The 25,269-nt window shown below is 39.4% G+C and overlaps 2 protein-coding genes across 5 annotated transcripts; one reads left to right on the forward strand and one right to left on the reverse strand.

Moving 5' to 3' along the window:
• Positions 1–835: 835 nt before the first annotated feature.
• Positions 836–8,155, reverse strand: LOC124320728 (brain tumor protein-like). Of its 3 annotated transcripts, XM_046783597.1 has the most exons (13): positions 7,954–8,155; positions 7,615–7,871; positions 7,362–7,534; positions 7,116–7,290; positions 6,874–7,050; positions 6,648–6,788; positions 6,278–6,580; positions 5,203–6,076; positions 4,903–5,126; positions 3,984–4,205; positions 3,728–3,921; positions 3,470–3,662; positions 836–3,407 (listed from the first exon to the last, which is right to left on the reverse strand). In XM_046783597.1, the coding sequence occupies exons 3-13, from the start codon at positions 7,517–7,519 to the stop codon at positions 3,099–3,101; spliced, it is 2,970 nt and encodes a 989-aa protein (XP_046639553.1). In that variant the 5' UTR covers positions 7,520–7,534; positions 7,615–7,871; positions 7,954–8,155; the 3' UTR covers positions 836–3,098. The 3 variants fall into 3 exon arrangements, with proteins under 3 accessions (XP_046639553.1, XP_046639554.1, XP_046639552.1); XM_046783598.1 differs by lacking the exon at positions 7,615–7,871 and having other exon boundaries at positions 4,903–5,123; XM_046783596.1 differs by lacking the exon at positions 7,615–7,871.
• Positions 8,156–8,341: 186 nt separating this feature from the next.
• Positions 8,342–10,737, forward strand: LOC124321275 (probable tyrosine-protein phosphatase F54C8.4). 2 transcript variants are annotated; one of them, XM_046784192.1, is made up of 6 exons: positions 8,342–8,663; positions 8,881–8,918; positions 8,996–9,083; positions 9,148–9,230; positions 9,401–9,447; positions 9,575–10,737. In XM_046784192.1, exons 3-6 carry the CDS (start codon positions 9,015–9,017, stop codon positions 9,691–9,693), a joined length of 318 nt encoding a protein of 105 aa, XP_046640148.1. In that variant the 5' UTR covers positions 8,342–8,663; positions 8,881–8,918; positions 8,996–9,014; the 3' UTR covers positions 9,694–10,737. The 2 variants fall into 2 exon arrangements, with proteins under 2 accessions (XP_046640148.1, XP_046640147.1); XM_046784191.1 differs by lacking the exons at positions 8,342–8,663; positions 8,881–8,918 and having other exon boundaries at positions 8,925–9,083.
• Positions 10,738–25,269: the final 14,532 nt, after the last annotated feature.

Below are 25,269 nucleotides of genomic sequence, written 5' to 3' on the forward strand. Positions count from 1 at the left end.
CCGTTAGAAATTACTTTCCTTGAGCGTGTGCACTATTGTACACGAAACAGGATACAACACGAAAGGAGCGAATCATAAAAAGACCATAATATCTGATAAAATTCACAATAAGAAGAAATAGGTTATCTGTTAATTTAATTTGATACCACAGTAACATCCGGTAACATCCAAAACTAAGTTTTTACCCTATTTTTTTTACAGTAAAACTTGATAACTTTTTTTTGGGACTTCGTGGTGAATCCAATCATTCAATGTCTAAATTGAGTATTGACCTTGTCCCCACAAGAGAAAAAAAAATCAATCTACATTTCAATTGGTTATCGATGTTGGCAATCTGATGTTTTCATCAGATCAGGTCGATTCTTATTTCCATGTGGTCGGCAAGTCGTCCCAATATGGTTTGTTGGAATTAAGACGGAAGATCTCTCTATACGTCTCAATGATTTGCATCTCTCAGCTAAGGTGGGTAATGCGCTCGGATGTCAAAATATATATAAAAAAAAGGCACTCAATTCCACTCCGTATGTGACCTATTCGTGTGTGTATGCGCGTTGGCGATGTCTGTGAGCCGATCGATAGTTGCGACATGCTGCACCCATACACTGCCAACCAAGAGCCAAGGCAAACAATACAACAAGCTATCTGATGGCACTTCTTCTTTTTTTTCGGACTTGCTGGTCTTTCAGAAAATATGAGTTTGGCCTTCTTGGACTGCGTCGTCGCAACACTATCTACAGAGCCGTCGTCAATGACGAGGTAGGTTATCTTTAGTCTCGGAGAATAAGTCTCTGGTCCTGCATCAAATCTATTCCCCCTCAAAATGACTCACTCGGAGTGCAAAAAAAAACTGTGTATTCAATGTTTTAAAAAAGGGGGGAAAAAGAAAAAAAAAATAATAATACACGTTGCAAAAAATACAAACAATCAAACGAATTATGTAGATTTAGAGAATTGATTGACGAAAAAAAAAATAGAAGAGACAAACACAAGAATCGCAGCCAAAAAGAAGCGGCGAGAAGAAGAACAAACCACAAAAGATGGTCGATTGTGACGACATACTTGACAAGGTGGGATCGCCATTTTCAAGTGGGTTTTTACTGTAACTGGAGAATAAATGAAGAATAGAACTCGTTTCCTGGGAGATGTAGCTCCTTCACTTTGCGAATTATGACACGGATACACAACAGTGGCACCAAAGTCTCTTGACACAGATGTAGAAACTAAAAAGAAACGGAACCTTGGGACAAAAAAAAAGAAAGAAAGAAGGGAAAGGCGTATACGCTAAGAATAGTGAGACAGACAAAAAAAAAATATTCTTGGTTTTGGACATTTGGCTTGCCCGGAAGAAGAGGAAAGATGGAGTGAGAACGAGAGAGAGAGAGAGAAAACAGAAGGGAAGAAGAACAAGCAGTAGATATGTGGATAAACTCGAAGGCGAGTTTGCCATCCGACTCGTCGCTCTCTCGCACAGGCCCAGCAGATAGCAAGCACGTGATAACTGAAACAACGCACTCAGTCACACAGAAAGACTTGGGATACACAAGCATATATATATAACTGGCTCACATGTGGCGTCGAAAGACGTACAGCGATCGTGACCGAACGATTAGGGTTATTTTCAAACGTGACTTCTCATTTGAAAAACAAACGAACAAACAAATCGCGCGAGCGCTTAAAGTTGGAACGGAAACGTAAAGAAAGAAAAAAAAAGGAAAAATAATAATCAGATATATCAATGAAACAATTGGCAAACGGAATATTGAGCTTGGACGCGATACATATGGGGATAGAAAAAAGAATCAGCACATGACTATCCATCGGACAACGAAAACATCTCGCAACTTGAAGTTAACAGAGGAGGGAGGACTCTTGTTAGGCATTTCCTTAGGAATGCCACACACGAGCCCTGTTCTCGAAATGGAAAATGCTTTCGTTTACGACGGGCGGAAACATTAACTGAAATCATGGAGTAGATTCGAGTTTGAATATCATCGGATTTCCACAACCGTAACGACAAGGAACGTGAGTCACTCAATAGGTTTAACCGATAACGAAACGGTTGCAACTAGATCAAAGTAGATCAACTAGAGTAGGGCACAGCCCACAGGTTTGACTGAATTGGCAAAAAATGACGAAGAGATGATTTGGGAGGAGAGGGAGAATACACGTATACAAGAAATCTAGGTTTTTTTTTCCTTCTGGTGGACTGGGGCAGAAAACATAAAGTTAAGGCACATCATATTCCATGACAATTTGAAATTTCCAGGTTATTATTATTATTTTTTTGGTGCTGACAACAAAACAGACAGCTCTTTTCTCCCAAACGATTGTTGACTGTTTACTTAAAAAAAGAGGCTTTCCTCTGACTTGATTTCACATAATAAACGAAAGCGTTGGAATGTGGCAAAGTGATTCACGTTAATCTACTCCTATTCGCTACAATGACCACAACGAATTGCAATTCGGGCATCCAGTTATCGCAAAAAATGGAAGACACGGCGACATATTTTTCGTTTCCTTGACTCAAGACAGTTCCCTAGTACTTGGTGGAAAAGGGACGAGGGGGGCGTGACTAGGAACGATTAGCTTCAAACAAATTCAGGTTCCGGGCGAAGGAAAAGAAAAGAAAAAAAATGAGAAATTCACTCTAAATATTGCTCAATTATTGGTGCGGAAGTAGAATACTTCGCTGACAGTAAATAATGAATTGATGAATTTACCCCGTCATCTATACCACTCGGTAAGACAGCCTTTCAACATTTGCCCGTGCAAAATTCGCTGGGCTTGGTTAACTGACGAAAACAGTTAAAATAATCATTCTAAGGGCCTGTCAGAGGGGGGCGATTCATATAAAACGCTTGAAAGTAAAGAGACATTACATCCATAACCGATCGTCGCACAAAACATCAGTGAGTGTAAATGGGAAAGGAGGTCAACCAAAGGCACGAAGTGTTGGGTGGGGGTGACCTGCGCCGTCGGCCACAAGGTTGAACGGATGAGAGCGGATGATTTCGCAACGGCGATCTGGAAGAAACACGTTGAATTCTCACATAACCTTCCGACGCGTCTTGACCTTGGTTTGTGAGTGTGCCTTCTTCTTAAGCAATGTACAATGTGTTGAGCACGAGGACATAATGATTGTTTTTGGCAAGTGTCACCACAAATCCTTCGGACGTTATCTTGAGCCCACAGCAGCGGGAGACCTTCACGTGTGGACACTCAAACTCGGAAAGCAATGAACCGTTGCGGGAGAATACGGCTACATGGAAGCGGTTTCCATGTGAATCCCCGATAAGTACGTCACCAGCGTCCGATATGTCAATCCCATTGGGGAAGTTGGTGATCGACTCACATCCAATCCGGCGGACGTATTCACCTTCTTCATTGAATACCACTACGCAGTGACCCTAAATCAAATAGTGTTAATAATGGTTGGAAATTTGACCTCACCTAAAAAGACGACACTTACCTTGAAATCACAGATATAATACTCCTTTCCGTGAATAGCCAAGTCGGAAGGCTCACGCATCCGATCAGAGACATCAAACCATTTGATCAGTTCGCCATTTTCGGTGATGCGGAAGACGGTGGGTGACACCGAATCGACTGCCACGATATGGCCTTGTTCATTGATGGCCAATCCAGCCACAATATCAATGTATCTGGAAATCACCAATTAGGAATCAGTTTTGCCTTCAAACTTATCATTGTAATAAAAATGCCTTACCGTATAACAATACGCTTGATGAACTGGCCTGTTCGAGAGAAAATCTGCATCCGCGAGCGTTCGTTTCCTCGATCACACACTACGATTTTCCCTGACTGGCGAATAACAGCAACTTTGCGCGGGTACCAGAGTTGTCCTTCTTCTTTGCCCGGGTTACCAAAATCATGCTTAAACAGCCCGTCTTTGTCGAATATCTAGCGCATTCATCATGAAATTATTAAACTGAAATCAATCAATATTCATACGGTGGACATGCCTGGATGCGGTGGTTGTTTGTGTCAGCGACGACGATATCTTCGTCAACCCCCAAACAGAATCCATGAGGTGAATTGAACTGCCCCTTTGCTGAACCCAGTTGTCCAAAACGAACGCGAGTTTGCATTGGGATGTACTTTGGGTTGGACGCCAATGTTCCACTGCTGCTGCCGGCAGTAAAAGAGGCACTTGACGAGGCTGAAACGGCAGAGGATGGCCGTGGCTAATACCAACAGAGGGAAACATGAGCATACTTAAAAACCCACATGATAAATAAAATTATTTAGTATACGAACGATCCATCACCTATGGTCTGGATTGGTTGTAAATCGTTTCACTTTCTCTCTCAATTTATTGCTGGTTTGGTTTCTTTACTTGTTTTCTTTCCCCTGCAAACCCACGGCTGGAGTGCTACTTCCACTGGGCCCTAAACTGGAGTCCATCACGTATGTCGTTGAACAAAAGATTACAATTAAAGAATTTTCTCTTTTTCTTCCGAAAGGACGAAAACATAGGTCGGAGAAAATGCTAAAACTAAGACTGCCAAAAAAGACATCGAGGCTGACGCTTTACAATCCAGAGGGCGACAGTGGAAATAGCAAAACCGGAATTTGGTGGGGTAAGAAACGAAAAATAAAGAAACTAGATCAAACAACTGAACCCGTATCGCATGTTCGGTTGTTTGTTCATTCCATTTTTTTTTCTTTGCAAAAGATTGTATTTGGAAAACCATCTGACGCTGACTATTACATTTGGAGCAATTAATTGTGATCTTTTCTCTTGGTAGTTCCAATGTAGAAGAAGAAGAAAAATCAAGATGGAGAGAGAAAGTGAACTGGAGGAGGAAATGGGACTTAATGGCGCCAGTGCGAGGTGCCACTGGAGATATCACTTCGTTTGTAACGCATTCCGTAGTTTACCGAATTCGACGGAATGAACGGAGGAGCACTGAGGGCCGAGGCTAGCAGTGATGCATCGTGAGGAGACAAAGGCGGCCCACCTAGTCCACCGTTGTGGCTTACGGACGAACCACTGCCATTCACCAGAAGCCCGAGGTTAGTGCCCAAGCTCTGCATGCCAGAATTGCCCAATGAGGAGACTCCATGACTTGCTCCTCCTAAGGCATCCATACCTAGTGAACCTTCTCAAAGAAAAAAGATCAAGTTGATGAATGATTAATTGGAAACATATAAAGAAAGAAAAGAAGAAGTAATGTATACTATGAGAGCCAAGCTTGGCCAAGGCTTGCAGATTCGTGAACGCATGGCTAGTGACGTTCATGTCACCAGCTAGCAAATCGGCAAGTGTGAAGGGCGACGTAGTATGAGGGGACGGAGTGCCGCGTGGTGGGGGCAACCCAGCTTGCTGACGTTGATGCTGCTGTAGATGGTGGTGTTGTTGAATCGAGTTTTGGCATTCTGCTTTGCCGGCTAGGGAAGCCAACTGCTGAAGATTGTACTCTTGAATGGACGTCATGGAACCAACTGATCCCAGTGAGTTGAGATCTAAGGCTCGCATCGAAGGAGACGATGACGAAGAAGTCATCGAATTGGTGAACGATGACAAGCTTAAGGCGGCAGAGAGGTCAGGGGGCGCGTTAGTCATGTCGGCCATAGATGAGAGTAAAACCGAGTGAGTGAGATCGTTTTTCAACATGCCCGAAGATAACCCATAGCCGATGTTCGACAAACTGCCAGACTGAGGGGGTTGCGATTCCAATGGAGATGAATGTGTTGGCGATGGAGGCAATGGAGTTGACGATGGCGTCGGCAGACCCAAAGAAGACACTGGCTTAGACGGAACTCCACTACTGCTGACACCACTGCTTCCACGTTGGACGAAATATCCATACGAACCATTTAAAGCTTCTTCGAAACGCGATGGGTTTGATTCAAATTTCAAGAGAACATCTACTTCATCAGTCCGTGAAGCAGCGTTATGCAGTAACTGCATTTGAGCTTTGATACTAGCGGAAAGATGGAGCAAACCGGCCGGTTCGGCCTCACTCAACAGCACTTTGGTATAGCGCAGAGCCGTTTGAATCCGATCACGTGTGCGGTCTACTCGTTGACAAGCCTCCATTATGCTTAGTTCCTGGTGATGATTCAATAAAACAATACATTCTTTTATCAGTATAGAGAAATAAAAACAAAACATCTTGACACACAATAAACCAGTTCAAAAGACATTCATTGCATGTTAGAATAAACTAACCTTAATTTACATAGCAGTCTTAAGTAAACATAATTCGAGTAGCTTCTACTGGACTTGAGATAATTCAACTTAAGAACATACCTGCTTGCTGTGAAGAGCTTCAAGTTCTTCTAAAGCCTGTTCTCGCTTCTTTTCCAACAACGCAATATAAGCTTCGTGAACCTCTGATATGGTTGACTTGGCAGCATCATGTTGATGTTGCAATTCCCCTAGCATCTTTTCCAGTTTGTTAGCATTAACACGACAAGAATTTTGGCGAACGCTTATTTCTTCACTGAACTGCTTTAACTCAGCTCGGCAGCGAGCTTCGGCATCAGTTAGTCGCTCCGTTCTGTGCTCTAAAGCCAGATGAAAAGTGTTCAAGCACTGGGTGCAAGTGGCAACCTATCAATGATGGGGCTAGATTTACACACGATTCCATTCCAATAAAGCTTCAATCATTGTAACTCACCTGACAGGTATTGCAGTAATACTTGAAGCTTTCAGTAGGATGTCTTGGACAATTTGGATTCCTCTTAATAGGCACAGACTGACCTGATTGGCTCAACTCTTCAAATGTAATAACTGAATGATTATCAAAGCAGCGCATGTACTGAAAATAACAAACATAAATTCATGTAAAGTTAAGTGAACATCACACAGAGAGTTATTAACTGCATTTTTAAAATTAAACTTACTTTATGGGCAGAGTAGCAATTGGGGCAAAGTAAGTTGTCGCAATCCATACATTTTGCTACTGCTTCCTCATTAGCTTTGCAGCTAGTACATATCAATCCAGAAAGACAAGAGTCTGAAGCAGTCTTTTTCTGATACACTGGATCTAGGTGAAGTGAACTCAATCCTCGTTCTCCAGCCTGATAAAACAATGACCAGTAATTTTTATTTTTCCCATGTATGTTTAGGTAAAGAGAGATCATACCGAAGTCTCCTGTTTGCATAGCGGGCATACAATAAATGCCTTATGTGGTTTGCTTCTCCCTGAATAAATCACATTTTCACAATCCTCTTCATTGTCTACAGCAAGCAAATCTTTCAGGCAGTTTTCACACAGAACATGTAGGCATGACAACACTCTGGGATTCTTGTACTTTTCCCTGATAAAATAAGTAAACAACAGAATTTATTTAAAGTTAAAAATAATGTTTTAATTTTTCAAACAACTTACAAACACTGAGGGCATAAGCTTCCACTTTCAGCAGCATCTTCTTCAAGAGCAAGGCCTTCAAAAGACGATAAATCTCCAAAGAGACCGAGATCATCATCACCCTCATCTCCAAAGCTCTGAAGTGCTTTGTAGTCCTCTTCACCATCAGTTCCAGACATCTTAGATTAGGTACACTAAAATAAGTTACAATCAAAATTAAGCATTGATAATGGAAAAGTAACACAAATATGAAATATTGCTCTTAAATGTATACCCTCAATTCTTTAGAAGAGAAAACCAAAATGGCATTAATCCCAATCTGGTAACAAAGTCTACTAAATATCACAAAACTAACGATTCTGGGCGATATCAACGTTTGAGCAATTATTACTAGGAAATAGGAATCAGAGATTGAAATCAGAACTTTAAATTCGCTCAAGTACAAGGTCATTTATAGGTAGATCACGGCGCCATTCATCATACAGCCCGCGCCAATGAACACCTCAGAGAAAGTAAATGGCTCGCCCGCGTCTGCGTGTGGGGTAGTTTGAGGGGACACAAAAAAAAACGCGTGAGTAGGGGGAGGTAGGGTAAGAATATAAGAGAAAAACACCTTTGTTTCGTTGTCGAATCAACCAATTAGAAATACTGCAATGACCAGCGTACACAGAGACATTTGCAAGAAAAAAGTTTCAATAGAATTTAAGGTTGAAACGGAGAAGAAAGTGGGCCACAAATAACCCGAGATAAACAAACGTCTAGTTATAACACGAGGTCGGCCATTTTCCTGTTTTTGCTGTAATGACGGGAAAAGGATAAGACGGTGCCAGATTATAGAAAATCGTGGACTGGAAATAGAGGGCCTGTAAGATTTCTAGGCATATAGTTAGAAAGCTTACCGCTAGATGTACCATGTCTGTACTTCATGTTACCACCGGTGGAGGCATGGACAATGGACATATATTAGAGTGACCGGCCTTACAGTAAAGTAGGACATGGAAGTTGTCGTTCGGCACTCGTTGCTAAGCGTCGTTGCTAAGGAACTCTGTTTGTGTTTGTTTCTGTTTGTGTTTCTTTCTGTTTTGAATTTGATCCAAGTTTGTAGCTCAACGTGTAGCTTAACTTTTAGCTCACTCCGTTGGTTGCCGTTTGCAAGTTTGTTTTTTTATCGTGGTCTCTACTCGTAAAAAAAGGTTCCATGTTTTTACAAAAGCTTCTCTGTTTTTGTTACGAGTGTCAACAGTGACAAAAAGTTCATGGGGTACCATTTTGGTTTTCACAGTTCAGTAACGAGAGAAAAAATGAGAGACAAAGACACTGAAGGTGAGACTGGGTGAAGCCGTTGGGAGAAAAGGGGGCAAGAGCCAAGAGAGCAAATGTAGCAGCAATTGTGCAGCAGCCTTGAAGCAGTGTTGCTCCATGGAAACCCCACTCTGTTATACTATTATTGTTAATTATTATTAATAATAAAATACTAGTGTTTGGAGGACTTTTGAAGTTGGTTGTAATTTTTTACGCTTTTTCTCTTTTCTCGATATAGCGTTTCCTGATCAACAAAGGACTTGAGCGGGATCAGTGGTAAGATTTTCGGATTTTCAAATTTAATTCGAAATCAAAATGACTAATACTTATACACATTTAACACCCGCTTTTAGGTTCACGCCCGACAAACTGATGGAGATGGTGCCTAACGTTGGCTCGATTATCGACTTAACTGCGACCGATAAATATTATAATCCAGCGGTACGTATTTTTCTAATTTTTCTAATTTACAATTAAAATAAATTTTTTTACCTCTTGCATGTAGCTTTTCACGACGCGTGGAATACGGCACACCAAAATCGGGTGCGGTGGCCGCGGAACCATTCCCTTCGAAGCTATCGTTCATAGGTAAATCTCTCGATATTTTGCATTACACATTTTTCAAAGCAAGGTTAGGTTAAGTTAGGTTTAAGGTTAGCTTATAAGTTATAAGCAAACCTGGTTATAAGTTTTGCAAAATGTGTATTGAAAAATGTTGTTTTCTTATGATATTTTTAACCTTCAATTTCTAATTGCAGATTCTTTGATGTAGTCGATGCTTTCCTTCTCAGCGCCCACTCTCAAGGTGAGCCTCTATTTTTACAAATCCTTTTTTTTTCAAACGGGGTATTACGTATTACCGTTTGTCCAGTCAAAAAGATTTATCGTCGCGTTTCTATTTTTATTTGACTTTTTTCTATTTTTGCTTGTAGGCAAAGTTTTGATGGTGCACTGCACGCACGTTAAATTGAACAAACAACACACGAAGAAATTAAACATGAATTTTAACAAATTGGTTAAGTTGTTCCAAGTTATTAAGTTAAAAGTTTAAATTTTTTAAGGCGACTGTTTATTCAAAATCTTCCTCATCGCTCATACATTCAATTGGAATACGTTGAATGTTCATGATTGCATCATGTTTCTCCAATTCATGTTTAAGAATCTCGTCGACAATAGAATCTCCCACACTTGAACCTATTAGAACAATATAGAATGCAATGATAACTCACATTGTTTATGACAGACTTTTGTTTTTTTAATGGATGCATACAAACCATTGTTGAATGTAGCGTATTCCTGTTTAGCTTACTCTATAAACATTTTTTTTGTTTTCCAGAAGGGAGGGCCAGGTGCTGTAGGCATTTGAAATGAATTTTTGGTAATTCCCGGTCCATGAGCGATTGCCTTGTAAATAGGTACGGCGATGCAAGGAACTACGGTACCTATTTATGTTTACAGAAGTAATAAAAAGTTTCTTCGTTTTGGGTTGGAATAATAAGTGAATTGTACAAAAACCAGAAAATTGGATTCATGGCGGAATGATCCTTCATTTCATTTGTTTTGGTTGGGAAACAATGTACGATGTTATCGGCTCCCTAGTCGGGAACACCGGGACGTAGCTTTTTAATTTCTTCATCAATTTCTTGCTTTCTCAACTTCTGAATTTCATCTTTCACTTTGGCTCTGAATTCGTATTAATTCATTATTTCTGCTGAAATGCCCTGCAATATTGAAATTGTTCTCATAATTTAAGGAAAGTTCATGAATCAAGAAAATAATGAATACAATGAATACTTTACATACATTTATATTTATACAATTATATACTTACATCTTTTCTATCTCCCTGATGTTATATTCTTTGAAGTTTTCACCTGGGTTTTCTTTCACGAAGTCAGTAGTGATGCAGTGAACATAAATTCCAAAGGGTGTTATTTTGGTTAATTGCATACGGTATCTTAGTAGTTCACTTACACTTGCCATTTCATGAACCTTCTTGATAGCCATCAAGAATCAGACTGACGAGTCTAGACAGGGCGACTCATCAAAGCGAGACATACAACAAAATAATGGTGAATCGCGATAGCTGGGGGGTGAGAAAAGCCAAAACGAAAGGGGGAACATAGTTTTAAGAGAAATGAAATTTAAGTTGGAAAATTTTCGACATTCCCCCGCGGCCAGGCAGCTACTCAGCGTCTTCTTGTTCGAAGATTTTCTTGATCGCTGCGTTGGTTTGGGCGGCACATTTTCGGGTTGGTCTAGAATGCGACGATGGTCTAGAATGCGACGATATCTGGATTGTCCTGTTTTAAGGATACGGATTGTATAGGTTAGATCAACACACATAGTTTTCAAAATAAAAATCAGAATAGCAATTTTGGAAATAGTTTTGATGAGATAGAGATGAGAGGAAATAAAATGAAAAACAAAAAAAAGGAAGAGACAAATGGAAATGACATTTTGATTATGGTATTATGTCCGGAAGTTTCGGAACACCTAAATGGGTACGGCAAACGCCTGTCATTCCAAGTCTTTTTTAAATATGTTGTCGGACGACATTTCCAGTTCCCGTTGACGTTCTTTCCTTGTTGGTGAGATAGCCAAAAGAAGTCTGGGTTTGTTGTAGTGGCCCAATTGTGGTAGAGGTTGTTGTTGGACCTGGATCTCCGTGGCCACCGGATGGGCAGAGGGGTATCGATTGGAAAGAGTGATCCAGCCCGCAATTGCTGTTGTATCCTTTTGTATCCTTGCAGTCGTATCCTTTTGTTGAGCTATCGTGTCCAGGCTGACCGTATTCTCGGGGAATTCCTTCACTGTCGTCTGCAATAATTTGAAATATCGAGTATTACTCGTTAGATATACGTACACATATGACATTCAAGAATCTATGTTATATTTTATGATATTTTTAACACTTACCTGCTTTTGGCTGATCAATATCATTTCTGCTCGATTGAAGATGAGGATTGAGATGATTTAGAATCACAGCGAGATCTTGACACATTGTCCGATTTCTCAGTTGATGGCGACGGGGTTTGGCGAGATTCTGAAGAACTCGAATTCATGGCAGCATCAAAACAATCAACCCACGCCGATCCGTTCCATAGCATTCCATTTTGAAATAACGATGCATTGGGCAACGGTTGTGATGTAGGGAACGACTTGACACCACACACTTTTTTTTTAGTCATCTGTAATAAAAAACTTTCATCATTATTCTAAAGATTAATAATCTAAACATATATAATTTTAAAAAATTTAGCCCTAACAATGTAAACTTTGATATTTTTGTCCATTACCGTTAAATGATAAACTTCCAGTAGGCGAGGGGTTGAACACTCCTTGGCCAAGTGTACGGTAGGTATTTGCCACACTTATTGATTGTGGCAAATATATCATTGTCGATTCGATATAGGCTATTTATTCATTTTCATTTGATTATCGTAAGGTCATCTCTGATTTGAGAAATGAGAAGGCCGGAAAGTGTGTCACTTGCCCTTTTTAACCCCATCTTACAACCCCATCTAGCGGCAAAAAATATCAACTTCATAGTTGATTTTTGAAAAACCTCGTGATTTTCCATTGATTTTTTGCTTAAAATACGACTTTTTTTCTTATTTTACTGACTTTTTCGTAAAAACTGGGACTTTTTTCTTGAAACTAGGACTTTTTTTCCTCAAAAAGTGATTTTATTTTCATAAAAAGTGATTTTTAACCCAAGTGTACGAGACTTTTTTTAGTGTTCAACCCCTCGCCAGTAGGAGCAGATGGGTATCGATGTGAAAGAGCTATCTAGCCCGCAATTGCTGATGTTTCCCAGTTGCTGCATATCTGTCATGTCATCAAACGAATTCGACAACGCCGACATGTAGTGAATTCCGTCGGCAGTCCCCGCCATCAGGTCATTGTCGAGGGATGGTAGCTGGATAGACAAAGAAGCATTTGGCATTGCTTGGAAGCTGAATGAACCAGCGGGCGTACGAGTGGAGTCAACCCCTGGGAAGATGGTTGCATCAATGTCGAAAAATTTTCTTGTCGTTCGTCGTCAATGTCCACCACACTATACACTATAGTAATGGTTAACTTCCTTGTACGCAATCATAACATCCTTATGAACGTTACCCGAACATTCCACAAGGGTGTGACTTCCGTTTGGCCGGTAAATCTTTACAGCTACTTATAAGGAATACTTCTTGCATGAGACGGAATAAGGGTTTTAGTTTGAAATGTACCGTACAAACCTTAAACTTGGATGAAAATGCTGCAATGGAAGGATGGTCACCATAGGTTCCCGGTTTTCGAAGCTCCGTAACTATTTGCAGTATAGCAAAAATTGAATTAATTAGAACTTGTTATGAAAAACTCTAAACTTTAAAAGTGTTGTACTATATTCAGTAAAGGTTTTTCGGAGGTGTCCTCGAAAAGAGAGTAGAACTCATCGTATTTCGCAAGAAAATCTGTAATTAAAAGTCTCATGTCTAAGTGCTTATTCATGTTGCCAAACCACTGATGTGCCAAAGCAGAAAATAAACAATTCCTATAAAAGAGAAACAAACAAAATAATACCTCAGAAAACTTTTTTACACTTACATTTAATGAAAATGTTATACCCGTCGGCCGGAACCTCAACCAATTTCAAATGAAGGTGTTCTAAAGATTTTCGTAGCTTCTGTTCAAACACGAATAATTGTACGAGTGACTCATTAATCTCATCGCCGGCAAGTGGCAACTGGGTTCGAAAAAAAATCAAAAACACTCTCGGCTAAATGGTGAAGTTGAAACATTCAAATTAAATTTTCTTTAAATAAGAAATGAATTCTTACAATAAATCTCATCCGGCTTGGCATAAGTATAATTCGACGAAAGCGACAACAAAAGCGGTCCAACACACATTGCGCAGATCCATACTTTGTTACTCATATCAACAAACTGTGACATTGACTTGGAAAATTGAATGCAGTTGCCATGGTACCATTCACAGCAAAAACCGCAGCTGACGGCAAATTGACATCCAATTTTTTGTTGGCATTTTGGAAATTGACAGATTAACTGTGTCGAAGTTAAATTCTGATGGTGCTGCATGAAATGGAAAAATTTCATCTGTTTAAATGAGCAATTTTTCAAAATACATTATATGCTTTTTACCTGTATCAAACTCTGCGATCCTGTTATTGTGTCATTTTCTTGGTATTCGTAGCGTCCTCTCTCTGCTTTATTTAATCGCTGATTTTCAGCTAATAATTACATGTAAATAAAAAAATAGTTCATGATAAACGCTACGAAAGTCCAAGGTAGGTTGAAGAAATTTCTTAAATGTTTAAAAAGTAAAGAACTCACCAATATTGCAAGCATAGAGATAGCCAGAAACTGCAGGTCTAATCCCATATCTCGGTAAGTCGCCCAGAATTTCATTCCGTAAATTGGCTGCCAAAACATTGGTTTCGTAGCTAACTGTTTTTGCAGATGAAATTTCCAGCCCGTAACAATAGAAAAATAGAGCCTCCTGTGGAACGCCTCTTTCAAAAAGCTCTCTAATGAAAGTTTCCTAGATTAGAAAAATTAAAAAGGACAAGGGGAGAAAATAAAAAGAATTACCAAATCCTGGTGACAGACACAAAAATTGGCTGGATGGCTCATAGCTATCTGAATAATGTGGCCCGTCCAGTAGGCATTTATTATGGCTTCCTTTAGCATGTTAAGGGTGTATACATCTACTTCTTGATTACAAGTTGGTGTGTGCATAGCAGAAAGTGGACTCGTTGCGCTGCCTGCACTCGCAAATTTTCCCACCAACTCAAGTCCTCTGGGATAACCAGGACGGTTACGTCCACCAAATCTGCCATTTTTCCTAAATATATTTTATCGAATTAAAATTAGATAATTAATTAAAAATTATAATAATTTTATACACCATCCACGTCTGTTGACAGCTTTGAAAAGTTTTTCAAAGTAATCTTCCTTAATCTTCCAGTTATTACCTGATTTGCGTGCACATAGAAAAAGTAGTGTTTTTGCACATTGTCCCGAATTTGCTTCTTTCAAGGGATAATTTTCAAAGTTTTCGTCCGTAATATCTCGGTATATCTTCACGGTTGAATGATGGCAATCATGACAAATATTTGGATCTAGGGATGCAAGCATTGCAACATTCCGCGCACATTTAGAGCAGACACGTCGGTTAATTACAATGTATGGCTCAATTTCAACCATACTCGGTGAAGAAAGAATTTCGCCAACACCGACACCTTCGGAAACTTGTCTGAGATAATTGAAAATTAAAATAAAGGAGAACAAAATTAAGTATCAACAAATTTCAAGAAAAAGTCTTTGTCGTGCGATCAACAGAGGAGATTAAGACCGTCGTGAATCATCAACACTCGCGTAGTTTTCATTTATTTTCTATTTACGTGCAAACACAAGAGGCTTAAAACGGATCTAATGCCGCGTGATAGATGGCGAAATCAAAATATAAATTAAAAAAAAAATTCTTGTTTTCATAGTCATTCAAATACAATATGATGTAAATGAGAAAGATTTGCCAATTTGTGTCATCCAGAAGCTTTTGCACCGATTCCTTCTTCCGCTTCAGATGGTGGGAGTGATGTGTAAGTCCGTTTTGGATAGTAATCCATTTTACCGAACAATAAGAACATTTCGTCCCGGTATGGTATCCCACGTTGCATTTGAAAGCCTTGTTTTCCTTGCATTTAATGTTGCCCGGAGGAATTATTTCTGGCTTGTCCACGATGTCGATGTTTAAGGAACTTATCTTTTTTTTCCACATCTCCAGTTCCAACATGTTTTTTATTTATTCATTTTCACTTTCTGTTTCCACTGGCGAGTGACACTAATTCCACCGTCATTCATCTCCCCCCGTGGAAAATAACAAAAAACATCCAGTTAGGTAAGCTGATTTCCCTACCCACTACACCTACTCCTCACACACACACAATTTTCACGATCAATCAATTTTATCTCAATTTTCACCACCACAAAAACACACACACACGATTTTTGCATAGATATTTAAAATTTTCTGAATCCCAAAGCGAGTATTTTTTTCTTAGTTATAATATGAAAAACGAGGAAATGAAAATATTTTTTGTAGCTTACCTCCAACGCATCACATTTCGACACTTCATATGATGTAATCAAGTTTAGGTATGGATTATCAGTAAATTTCTTTACTTTTTCGACAATGGATCCCTATCCGTATTTCAATAGCATGGATAAGGAATTTTGGTTTTCATTATCCGCATTACCGACTGGTTGCTTCTGGTGCTCATCGTTTTGAATATTCATCGATGGTTGTCTTCTATGTTCTTCCATTTGAATCTTCTTCATTCTACCTTCTTCTTTTTTAAGTCGCTCAGTTTCTTCCCTATACTGTTTCAAGTTGTTGAATGTTTTGATGTCGAGGTCTGGATCAGGATATTTGGCTAAATGTTTTATTACGTCTGTTAAAGCACGCAATATCTTCATTTTTCCATATTTCCTATATACAGAAAAAAAGTCAGAAATAAGTTCCCTACTGGCCGATTTTTTCAAGTAAAATCTATATAGAATAGGCTAAGATAAAAATTACATTGGTTATGGCTTCAAGATTAACGGCAACCAGTTATGATGCCGTTTGCCGAACACTAAACAAAAAAAAAGCTTTTATCCAATGTCGAAACATCACAATGGCTGACATTTACGGAAAAAACCAAGCTCCCTTCCTTTAAAAACTTAACTTAAATTAACTTGGATGTCTTTCCAACTACGCTAACAATAATGATATAAACAATGATATACGAAACAAACATTAAAAAAAAATATAACTTGCATTTTGTAAAACACACGGGGTCGTCCATCATCACGCATTCTGATTGTTTCCATATATCCAATTGGATGTTTACTATTTTGCCTCCACTCATATCCTTCTTAAAAAAATAATTTTTAAAAATGTTAAATCAATACACATCACTTTTAATTCAGATTATGAACTATTGGTTTACCTTTTGGAGCAAGTGTCGTTTAAATTTTTTTAAACTTTTAAACTTTCATTCTTGTGGTATTATCAGCAGAACGTGTCAACGTGTGACCAACATGTGAAGTAATGCGCCGTTTTCCACATTTGGGGTGTTTTTCCCTACCCACTCCTCAAACCCTCAAACTCGAACCAAGAAAGAGGAGAGCAGCACAAAAAGAAAGCGCCTTAGGTCTAACTGAAATTCATTTCATCACTTGGCTTCATTGACGCCAATTGAAATTGGCGTCATTGACGTTTTGTAGACATCATCAAGAGTCTCTACCTCCAGCTGGCCTTGAATCATGGAACCAATAGGACCGGCTATTTGGTATCGAGGTAAGCCTCTGGTCCGTCGCTCTCAAATTGGGGGTGACAAGTTTGAAATTGGATTATACATTGTCGTCCCCTTGTTTGTTTGCGTCGTTTTTTTTTTAAATTTAAACACCAAAATATAACTTTGTGTCATTTTGAACAGGTTCTTGGTTGATCGGAGAGGTTTTTGACCGGAGGACGCCATTCAAGGAATTTTTTTGTCACTTTGTGCCTCCTGTTGGCGTAGTTGTTGATCTCTTCATTTATGTCACGTTGACCTCTTGTTTACCCTTTACCGCTGGAAGCTTTCAACCAAGTTTGTGGCCACAACATCGAACGTTACAACTACCTAGATGACCTCCGTCAAAAGAGTGATAGCGTTTGTCGCAACCCGGTCCCGCTTTTTCAGAAAAGGTAGTACGACGACCCAATATTTTTAAATTCTTGATTCCTTTTATTATTATCACCATTAAGATGTTAAAATTTTGGTTGTAATTATTTTATTCACAGTGGTTCTCGTCCCAGCCATCAGGAGCCAACCGCCGCCAGTCACGACCGCTCAACTTCATCGAACAGTCATCACTTGGCGCAAGGTGGCCGATCTGGAACTCACGATCATTCACCGCCTTTCTCTGACTACCATCAGCCTCCTCCGGTTGCTCAGTCGTACAAAAAACGGCCTTCGTTCGCTACTCAACCGTACAAAAAGCATCCGGCTGGGCCGCGTAACGGCCAACATGAGTTGAAATGCAGACAAGGTACGAGCTCCGGACCCCGCAGTCACTACGCGGAAGTTGTCAAAAGTCAATCAAAAGCAACGTCCCAAAGTCAAAACAACAGTCCTTTGCCTCCGACCGACAACTCCAGTGCTTGCCATCAACGCCCAGCCCAGGATCCCTATGCTCCCGCACCGGTATTGCCTTGGGTGACAGTGCCGCCTCCGATAATCAACAAACTGCCGAATTTGGGAAGGGTCGTGACCGACAGCTTTCCTGTCCAGTTGAATAATAACTTTGGTGATCGACCCAATTCGGCAAATCGCAGCCAAACGGATGTCCTCAGCCAACCTAAAAATTGTAAATTTTGAGTCCAATCACTTGACGGTTTCCCTGTTAAATTCTTGATCGATCGAAATGCGAAATGAGATTCTTATAATTCTGGAAATGACAACATGATTTTAAACTGATAATTGAACACATAAGCTATACAAATACTTTGCAAGTTCACTGGGTTAATTTTTTTATGTTGGATAAGATAGAATTTCTTTCTCGAAATCCAAATGGATGCAATCCTCTTTTCAAAAAATAAAAGAAAATGCATCCGGCTGCAAAAACGTCACCATAAGTTGTTGGGTTTGGTGTAATTATTTCGTTTCCGTCTTCATCTGGAGAGGTTAACCAAGATTCAGGAAGCATCCAGCATGTTGGATGATGACTCGTGACAATCATTTTTAAATCTCGTGATTCCTGTGGGGGATTGGCTTTCAAATGATGAACAACTTTACCTAGCAATCCACATTGTGAAATTTTAATCTGCACTCGCAGGGACTGAGAAATAAGAATTGAAGCAGGATTCAACTGTCCATGAGTAATAATCTTTCTAATATGCAGATAATTAATCCCCAGTGAAATTTGAAACAGACATTTGAGGTCGGACTGCATCGGCACCTCGTAATGTCCATTACAGAATTGTTCCAATGTAGCATCAAATAATTCAACGGCAAAATATCTAAGTGGAACACTATTATTTTTATTTAAAAAATAAAAGAGAAATAAATAATCACTAACCAAATGAATTTTACAGGATTTTCATCGTAACCATAAATCTTGAGAACGTTAACAGATTCTAAGATACCCGATGCATGTTGGTTAACCATTCCTATGCATTTTTCATTGCAGTCTCTTATTTTTATTCTTATGACTGCGACTTCTTCGGTTTCACAAATTCCCCGATTAAAACGTCGTTCACCCCCGGTACAGCAAATTTTCACATTGAACAGTATTTCCATAAAAAAGAATGTGGCGGTTTTCTTCTAGTTTTTTTCCTCTGTTGATGGCCTCTTAATCTTTAAAACAATAAAAGAAAATTTTAATTGCAGAATAAGTAAATAAAATTACTTTCAGCTAGGATAACCAGAATTGTATAGGCCGCCAAAGCAAAGGCCGATGTTCACGTAACATCGGTGGACCAACAACAATGCGGAAGGTAACACAAAAAATTTAAAAAATCATTAAAAAAATTATTAATTAATTTTACGCCCGGCTACTAGAATTCCCTGAAGCTCGAGGGGGCCAGCAATAGTCCCAATGTTATCAAGTTTATCAGACTTTTAAAAGGAAAAGCTGATCAAATTTACCCAATAGCGATGTTGTCGCAGATATTAGCAATATAACAGCTTAATAAACATAAAACAAAATGTTAAATCTGTTACGAAATATTTCTGCTTTATTCTTTCTCCCTTAGAAATTGGCATCATTTTGCCGAAACTTTGAAAAATAGGCCTACAGTAACCGAAAAAGAATACTGTAAGCATTCTCAATAAAAAAAAATGGCACTTGGGTATCTGAAGACTCAATTCCCCCTGAAAAAAATTTGACGCCCGCGCTTTTGCGCTGCCCAGGTGTCTATAGAGTATAGACCTATTTCCAATTGCTTCGTATCCGCCATAGCCAAAAGTCGTGCGACTAGTCGACTAGTGTGCACCGTGGTGGGGGATAGTCGAAACATGCTGCAGACTTGGTTAGATTGAGACCATCCGACTAGAAGTTGTTTACTTGTTTAGCTGTCATTGACTTAAATTTGCCCAAACTATTGTGTTAATTTCTAAAAAAGGGTTGAAATGGGTAATGACAAGTGTTGCATTTGTTTTTGTTTGAAAAATTCGTCAATTCGTGGCAAACTGCAGCGCACCCAGAATCAGGCACTGCGCGCCAAAAAAAAAACAAGAAAGTCCACCCCTTTTTGCTTCGCGGTGGCTTTCTTTAGTTTTTAAAAATTCTATGAGCATTTTTTATTGAAAATAAAATTAATGAGCTTTGTAAATTTATTTATTTATTACACATAATAAAAAATGTTACAAGTAAAAAAATTATTTTTAACACATAAATGTAGGACTTCAAAGGGGGTAGTCCCATAAGACCACATGTTAAAATAGACTCACCCCGGCCAGAGTTGCCGATAGTTCACGATTCCAGTTTTTTGTCCCGTTTTTGGCAGTCTCTGGAAGTACTCGTACCAGTAATACTATACCATGGGTTTTTGTCTCGAGTGACAATTATTATTTTCAGAAAGTAAGCGACCTTATACCCAATACTTGGATCGAATTTGGAGACAACTCGCCTGTCAAAGATAAAAGTGAAATACGTTGCGTCGTATTGAAAACTTGTAGGTTTGAACTTCTTCTAGATGAAGATAATCCAAATCCTTGTAGTGTGATCAATTCCACTGCAAGGGTAAAACAAGTTCCACCGCCAAATTTCTCGGTCTCATCAGATGAAGAATCCCCTCTTGCCTGCACTCAAGATAAAGACCATGAAGACGGCGCTCATCCAATTCCATCTCCTTCACCTGTCTCTGTTGGGGTGGCACGTATTTTTATTCGCCAAAGGCAAAGCGACCGCCACCGCCCAGGACATCGATGCCCAAGTACTGTTGCAAGTGATCAAGGATGAAAACGTGTTAGACCCTATCGGCTTGTTGCCCACTGCGATGTCTGATGGTGACATCCAAAAAGTCATCAACATGCGAAATAACACTGCGCACCTGGATCTTAATTCTTTTGACAAGACGGGGATGACTGATCTACCGGCACTGGTCCTTTTGAATCGCAGCGTCATCCAACCTGCTGTAGCAGATGAAATCCATAGAATCATGAACGAAATGTCGGCCGGCAACTTGGATGGTCTGGTGACCTTCTCCTTCACATTTACGCCAGCGTTTAGTTTCGAAAAGGCATTTGGACTGTCCCTTATCGTTTACGGAGTGATACTGAAGTTCCTAGCCGAGCCTTTACGGACTTTTTGGTACAGAAACTGAATATGCCCAACATCACTATTGATGTGTTTGCTAACATGAAGTATGTTATAGACCAGGTCAACACCAACGTGGACTATCTCGCCCCTGGGGGCGGCACAAGAGGCAACGCCCAACTCGTGCAGGTCGTTTTTGACACTAGAAATGATAACGCCCACAATGGCTTCATTCGTTCAACAACTGACTGGAAATTGCAATTAGATTCTGTACACGACATCTTGGACGTAATAAACCATCAAGCAGAAGCAGTAGACGTTAAGAAGATTATTGATCGTCTCGTCACATTAGAACCGGAAGGCGGTACGGTTACCCAAGAGGATTTCAAGATTTTGGAGTAGAAGATTCGAAAGGCAATAGAAAAGCTATTTTGGCGTAAGGAGAGTGTCCCCTGGCTCGGTTTGTGTCAAGAGTCCATCCTCAAAGAAAGTGTGTTTAGAAAACGTGCCAGAAAGGGGAAACAACAATGCTGGTATTTTTAGTTACAAGTTAGTTGTAGTACTTTCTTTCAAATGATATACTAATGATTCCAATTTAATTGTCGTCAGGTTTCTTACAATGCTAATGTGGCCAACTTGATCGAAGTGTGTCGTAATTTTGGCGACCAAAAAAGCGTGAGATGTTTGTGGAAATCGACTTTCGATGGACGAAGAAAATAAATTATATCAAATAAATTTGATAACGTTGATTATGTTCTAAAAACTGATTGTCCGGTGTTGAACCAAATGGATTATGTGAGTGAATGTTTTTTTTATATATTTCATTATCTTAGTACCGTACTAACATTTGTTTTCTCCTAAAATTGCAGCTTCTAGGAGAATTTTAAATGGTTACGTGCGTGGAAATTTCACGAAAATTCATGAAGAACTGGATGACATATGTACCGCTGATTCTCAAGTATGCAGTAAGACCAAGAAGACAAACGATGCCGTGAGCAAAGTCTTTCAGACCTACAGTAAATCTGTAGGTCTAAATAAGGGTAAATAATAATTAACATGGTCAATGAATCAAATTCAGTCAAATTGTGTCAAATTATTTATTTTACCTACGATGGCGCTAGTTGTTATACTTCGTATCACTATATACGCTCACTAAACGCGCTATATACTTTTAAAATATTAAAAATACTAATGTCAGTCGTGGGAATTTTGTCAAACCACCACATTCTAGCACTCTTGAACGGGCCTGATACACTAGACCTCTCAAGTGCAAAAACAGACAGTGGACATGTTTAGGCTTCCGTAAAAATAACCCCTCGGGAGTTTTGCTAACAACATTTAGCATTCTTTACCCTTATAACATTACCGGTCAGGCGGATAGGATAATGACACATTAGGAATATGAAAAGGACTAGATATACGTGGGATTTCGATTTATTCTGCCATCTGCGACAGCATTCCTTGTTCTTCATCATAATTACAATGGCCAAAAGAATGTGGATTTGGGAGAAAAACGATGCAGTCGGATGGGAAGACTTTGAGTTTTCGTCACGTTTTCGTCACATTCAAAATAGTTTTATTTTACTGTAAAAAGGCATTGTTGAAAAAAATTCTACGCCAACGTAGAAATTTTGAAACTAGTAAAAAAAATGAAGAGAGTTAAATATTGTGAAAGTACACGCCCATCGAATATTCCTATTGTCTACTGTCTAGAGCTTAAGTTTCCCAAAAAGTTTAGTAGCCTGATAGCTGAAATATCAAAACAGTTTTGATATTTAAAATATAAAAATTTTGAGTTTTTAAGCCATTAACTTTGAAAAAAAAAATAGTGCAAGCAAGAAAACTAAAAGCTTAAAAGCTTTATTTCTTAAAACTAAAAGCTTAATTATGGCTTAACCCTTTTTTGGCCATAGGGACACATCCGTGGCGAGATCCTCTGGGTCGTTCTAATGCCTGTCGGGACAAAGCCCTATAGGAAATCCTCTCTTAATCCTTGTTGACGTGGCGTCTAGTTAAAAACTTTTATTCGCTCACGTCGATAAAGGGTGTAAGTGAGGTTTTACGGTTGTTTTGCGACACGACACTTAAACCTTGAATATAACGGTGCAGTTGGCGAAACCGACAAAAGGGTAAGCATTTCCTGGTATGACCACTTGTGGAGTCGCGGTTATCATAGGTTGCAGTTGTTCTAACTTTATCTCTGCTAAATCTGCGTTTCGTTGTATTGTGGAACGACTAGGTTTGAATGAACCAACCAACGCTTGAAAAGGGTTCCCTCGAGCGAAGATATACATCACAAGAAAAAAAAACGTGGGAAATCCAGTAAGGCAACTGAGGTGCGCCAGAAGGCGATATATTATTAAAGGTTGGTTCACCTCACAATTTTGCTATCACTTTACCTTACCCTATTCGCACCAGTATTATACAAAGGATTGGCGATGGTTTACTTTATGCACAAACACTTCAAGTAAAAACATTCTAGAAACTGATTTTGAAATGACATTATTTTACCTGTTGTACACCCCCAACCAAAAAACATCATTGAAATGCCTCGTTAGCCGAAATCTCGGTTATCACGATTTCTGAATTAGAAAGTTACTGGACCATGACATTCGGTAATTGTCTACTTCCAATACAGATGTTAAACCAACTGGACCATAAAGTCCCCTTTCTATTTCCTTTGTCCTCTTTCTCTTGAACCATCATCACGGCTGATGATGGTGCAACCATTTTCCCTCTGTATAAAAGGCTGTCGTCTGTCTGTTTACCGACAGAGTCGTCATCGGCACCAGTAGTCCCAACAAGGTAGAAATAAACCATCTTAGAAGTCCTTAGAGTTATTTCATTACTCTTGATAACCATCACACATACCAGATCACTCTTACCAGTCAAAGCATTATACCAAAAGGAGCAAACCAGTCCAAGTTATGCTCAATTAGAACAAATTTTTCGTACCTATGTAACAACTGAATGCATCAAAGCCTCTGTATTTACCTTTATGGGTGTTCCGGACACTTATGTTGAGATCCCTAAGTAGTCTTCACGCTGTAAACTCTCCATAGTAAAAGTGACTTCCGGAATCCTACGATTTTCCAACTCCACAAAATGCTGTCCATATATTACTCAAAAATGATCTTGATTGATGATAAAAAAGGGATTTTTTCATTATTAACGTTAACATTCTACACTGGGTAACTGAAGACAACTCGTGGGATGACAATCAAATCGTCTAAAATTCTTGTAATGGCGGTCGTACTGACACCGGTTACGACACTGTAACATAGAAGATATCGGATGACCCTAGTCGCCAAGACCTCATACTGATTTTAAAATAATCACCACGGAACGCAGCCCTTACCTTACAGCATCTGCTAACGAAACTTATCATGTGCGTGTATTCATTTCCAACTGTTTCAGTGAACTTGTGACTGACCACAATTTATTGGTTAATTTTGGCGACAAGATCCATGCAGTTATCCAGCAACTTACAAAAAGCAAAGTCCCGTGGAAACGGGAGCACCAGACAAGATAGTGTATAGAATAGTGTAGTAGGTTGCATTGGATGGTGCAATACATTCTAGCCCATTCAACTAAAAAAAAAATTCTACTTACACCAACACACTGTGGTGATGGTGCATTCATGTCTGTGTTTGCACCAAACTTTTCCAGTGATTGGGCATTCTATCTTCAGTGAATTAAAGCCCGGGCCTAAATTCATAAGTTTGAAAGCCGTTGTTGCTCGTAAAGAAGAAAAAAAATCAAACAATATTTCTATTCTACGTATATTCTATCGTTTTACATGTCCCGTTACCATATATCATCCATAGAAACTGTTGCTCTATATAACAGGTACGGACAGAGAAAACTTCTTCTAGCCAAGGTACGATCCTGTCAACGTTCATGTAACAGACGCACATGCAACCATCTTTTCATACATCTGTTCTTTAACTTTTTGGCCTTTTCTACACATTTTGTACATCAGTATGTTGTGTCCGAGAACGCGTCAGTTTTGAAACGGACTTTTTCCTTGACGGTTCAACACCAAGAAGCGACCGTAGTTCTCTTGAAGGTTCAGACCAAGATCCAAAAAATTCCTACGACAGTTATTTCAGACACCGAGCATCACTCCCAAATTACAAGAGATCCCCTGTATCTCCTCGAAAACCATTATTCGGTTGGTTTTGTGCTACAGCCCAAAAAAAAGCCGTGTGAGTAAGAGAAGGGCCCGGAGGAGGAAATAAATTACAAACAGCAACGACAGAGAAAACATTGAAGTCACCAAGTTTGACGACATCCCAACTCGAGAATTAAAAGATGACTCCAATGACGACGGCAA

The sequence above is a fragment of the Daphnia pulicaria genome, chromosome 1 (genome assembly GCF_021234035.1).
Source record: "Daphnia pulicaria isolate SC F1-1A chromosome 1, SC_F0-13Bv2, whole genome shotgun sequence".
In the NCBI taxonomy this organism is placed as follows: Eukaryota; Metazoa; Arthropoda; class Branchiopoda; order Diplostraca; family Daphniidae; genus Daphnia; species Daphnia pulicaria.

What these genes read in the sequence shown, in the direction of transcription:
- LOC124320728 (XM_046783596.1), bottom strand. Translation starts at nt 7,519, where the DNA reads ATGTCTGGAACTGATGGTGAAGAGGACTACAAAGCACTTCAGAGCTTT. An exon ending in ATTACTGCAATACCTGTCAG is followed by an intron (nt 6,581 to 6,647) that starts GTGAGTTACAAT and finishes CATCATTGATAG; the next exon opens with GTTGCCACTTGCACCCAGTG. An exon ending in ATTATATCTGTGATTTCAAG is followed by an intron (nt 3,408 to 3,469) that starts GTAAGTGTCGTC and finishes TATTTGATTTAG; the next exon opens with GGTCACTGCGTAGTGGTATT.
- LOC124321275 (XM_046784191.1), top strand. Translation starts at nt 8,958, where the DNA reads ATGACTAATACTTATACACATTTAACACCCGCTTTTAGGTTCACGCCC. An exon ending in ATAAATATTATAATCCAGCG is followed by an intron (nt 9,084 to 9,147) that starts GTACGTATTTTT and finishes TCTTGCATGTAG; the next exon opens with CTTTTCACGACGCGTGGAAT. An exon ending in TTCGAAGCTATCGTTCATAG is followed by an intron (nt 9,231 to 9,400) that starts GTAAATCTCTCG and finishes TTCTAATTGCAG; the next exon opens with ATTCTTTGATGTAGTCGATG.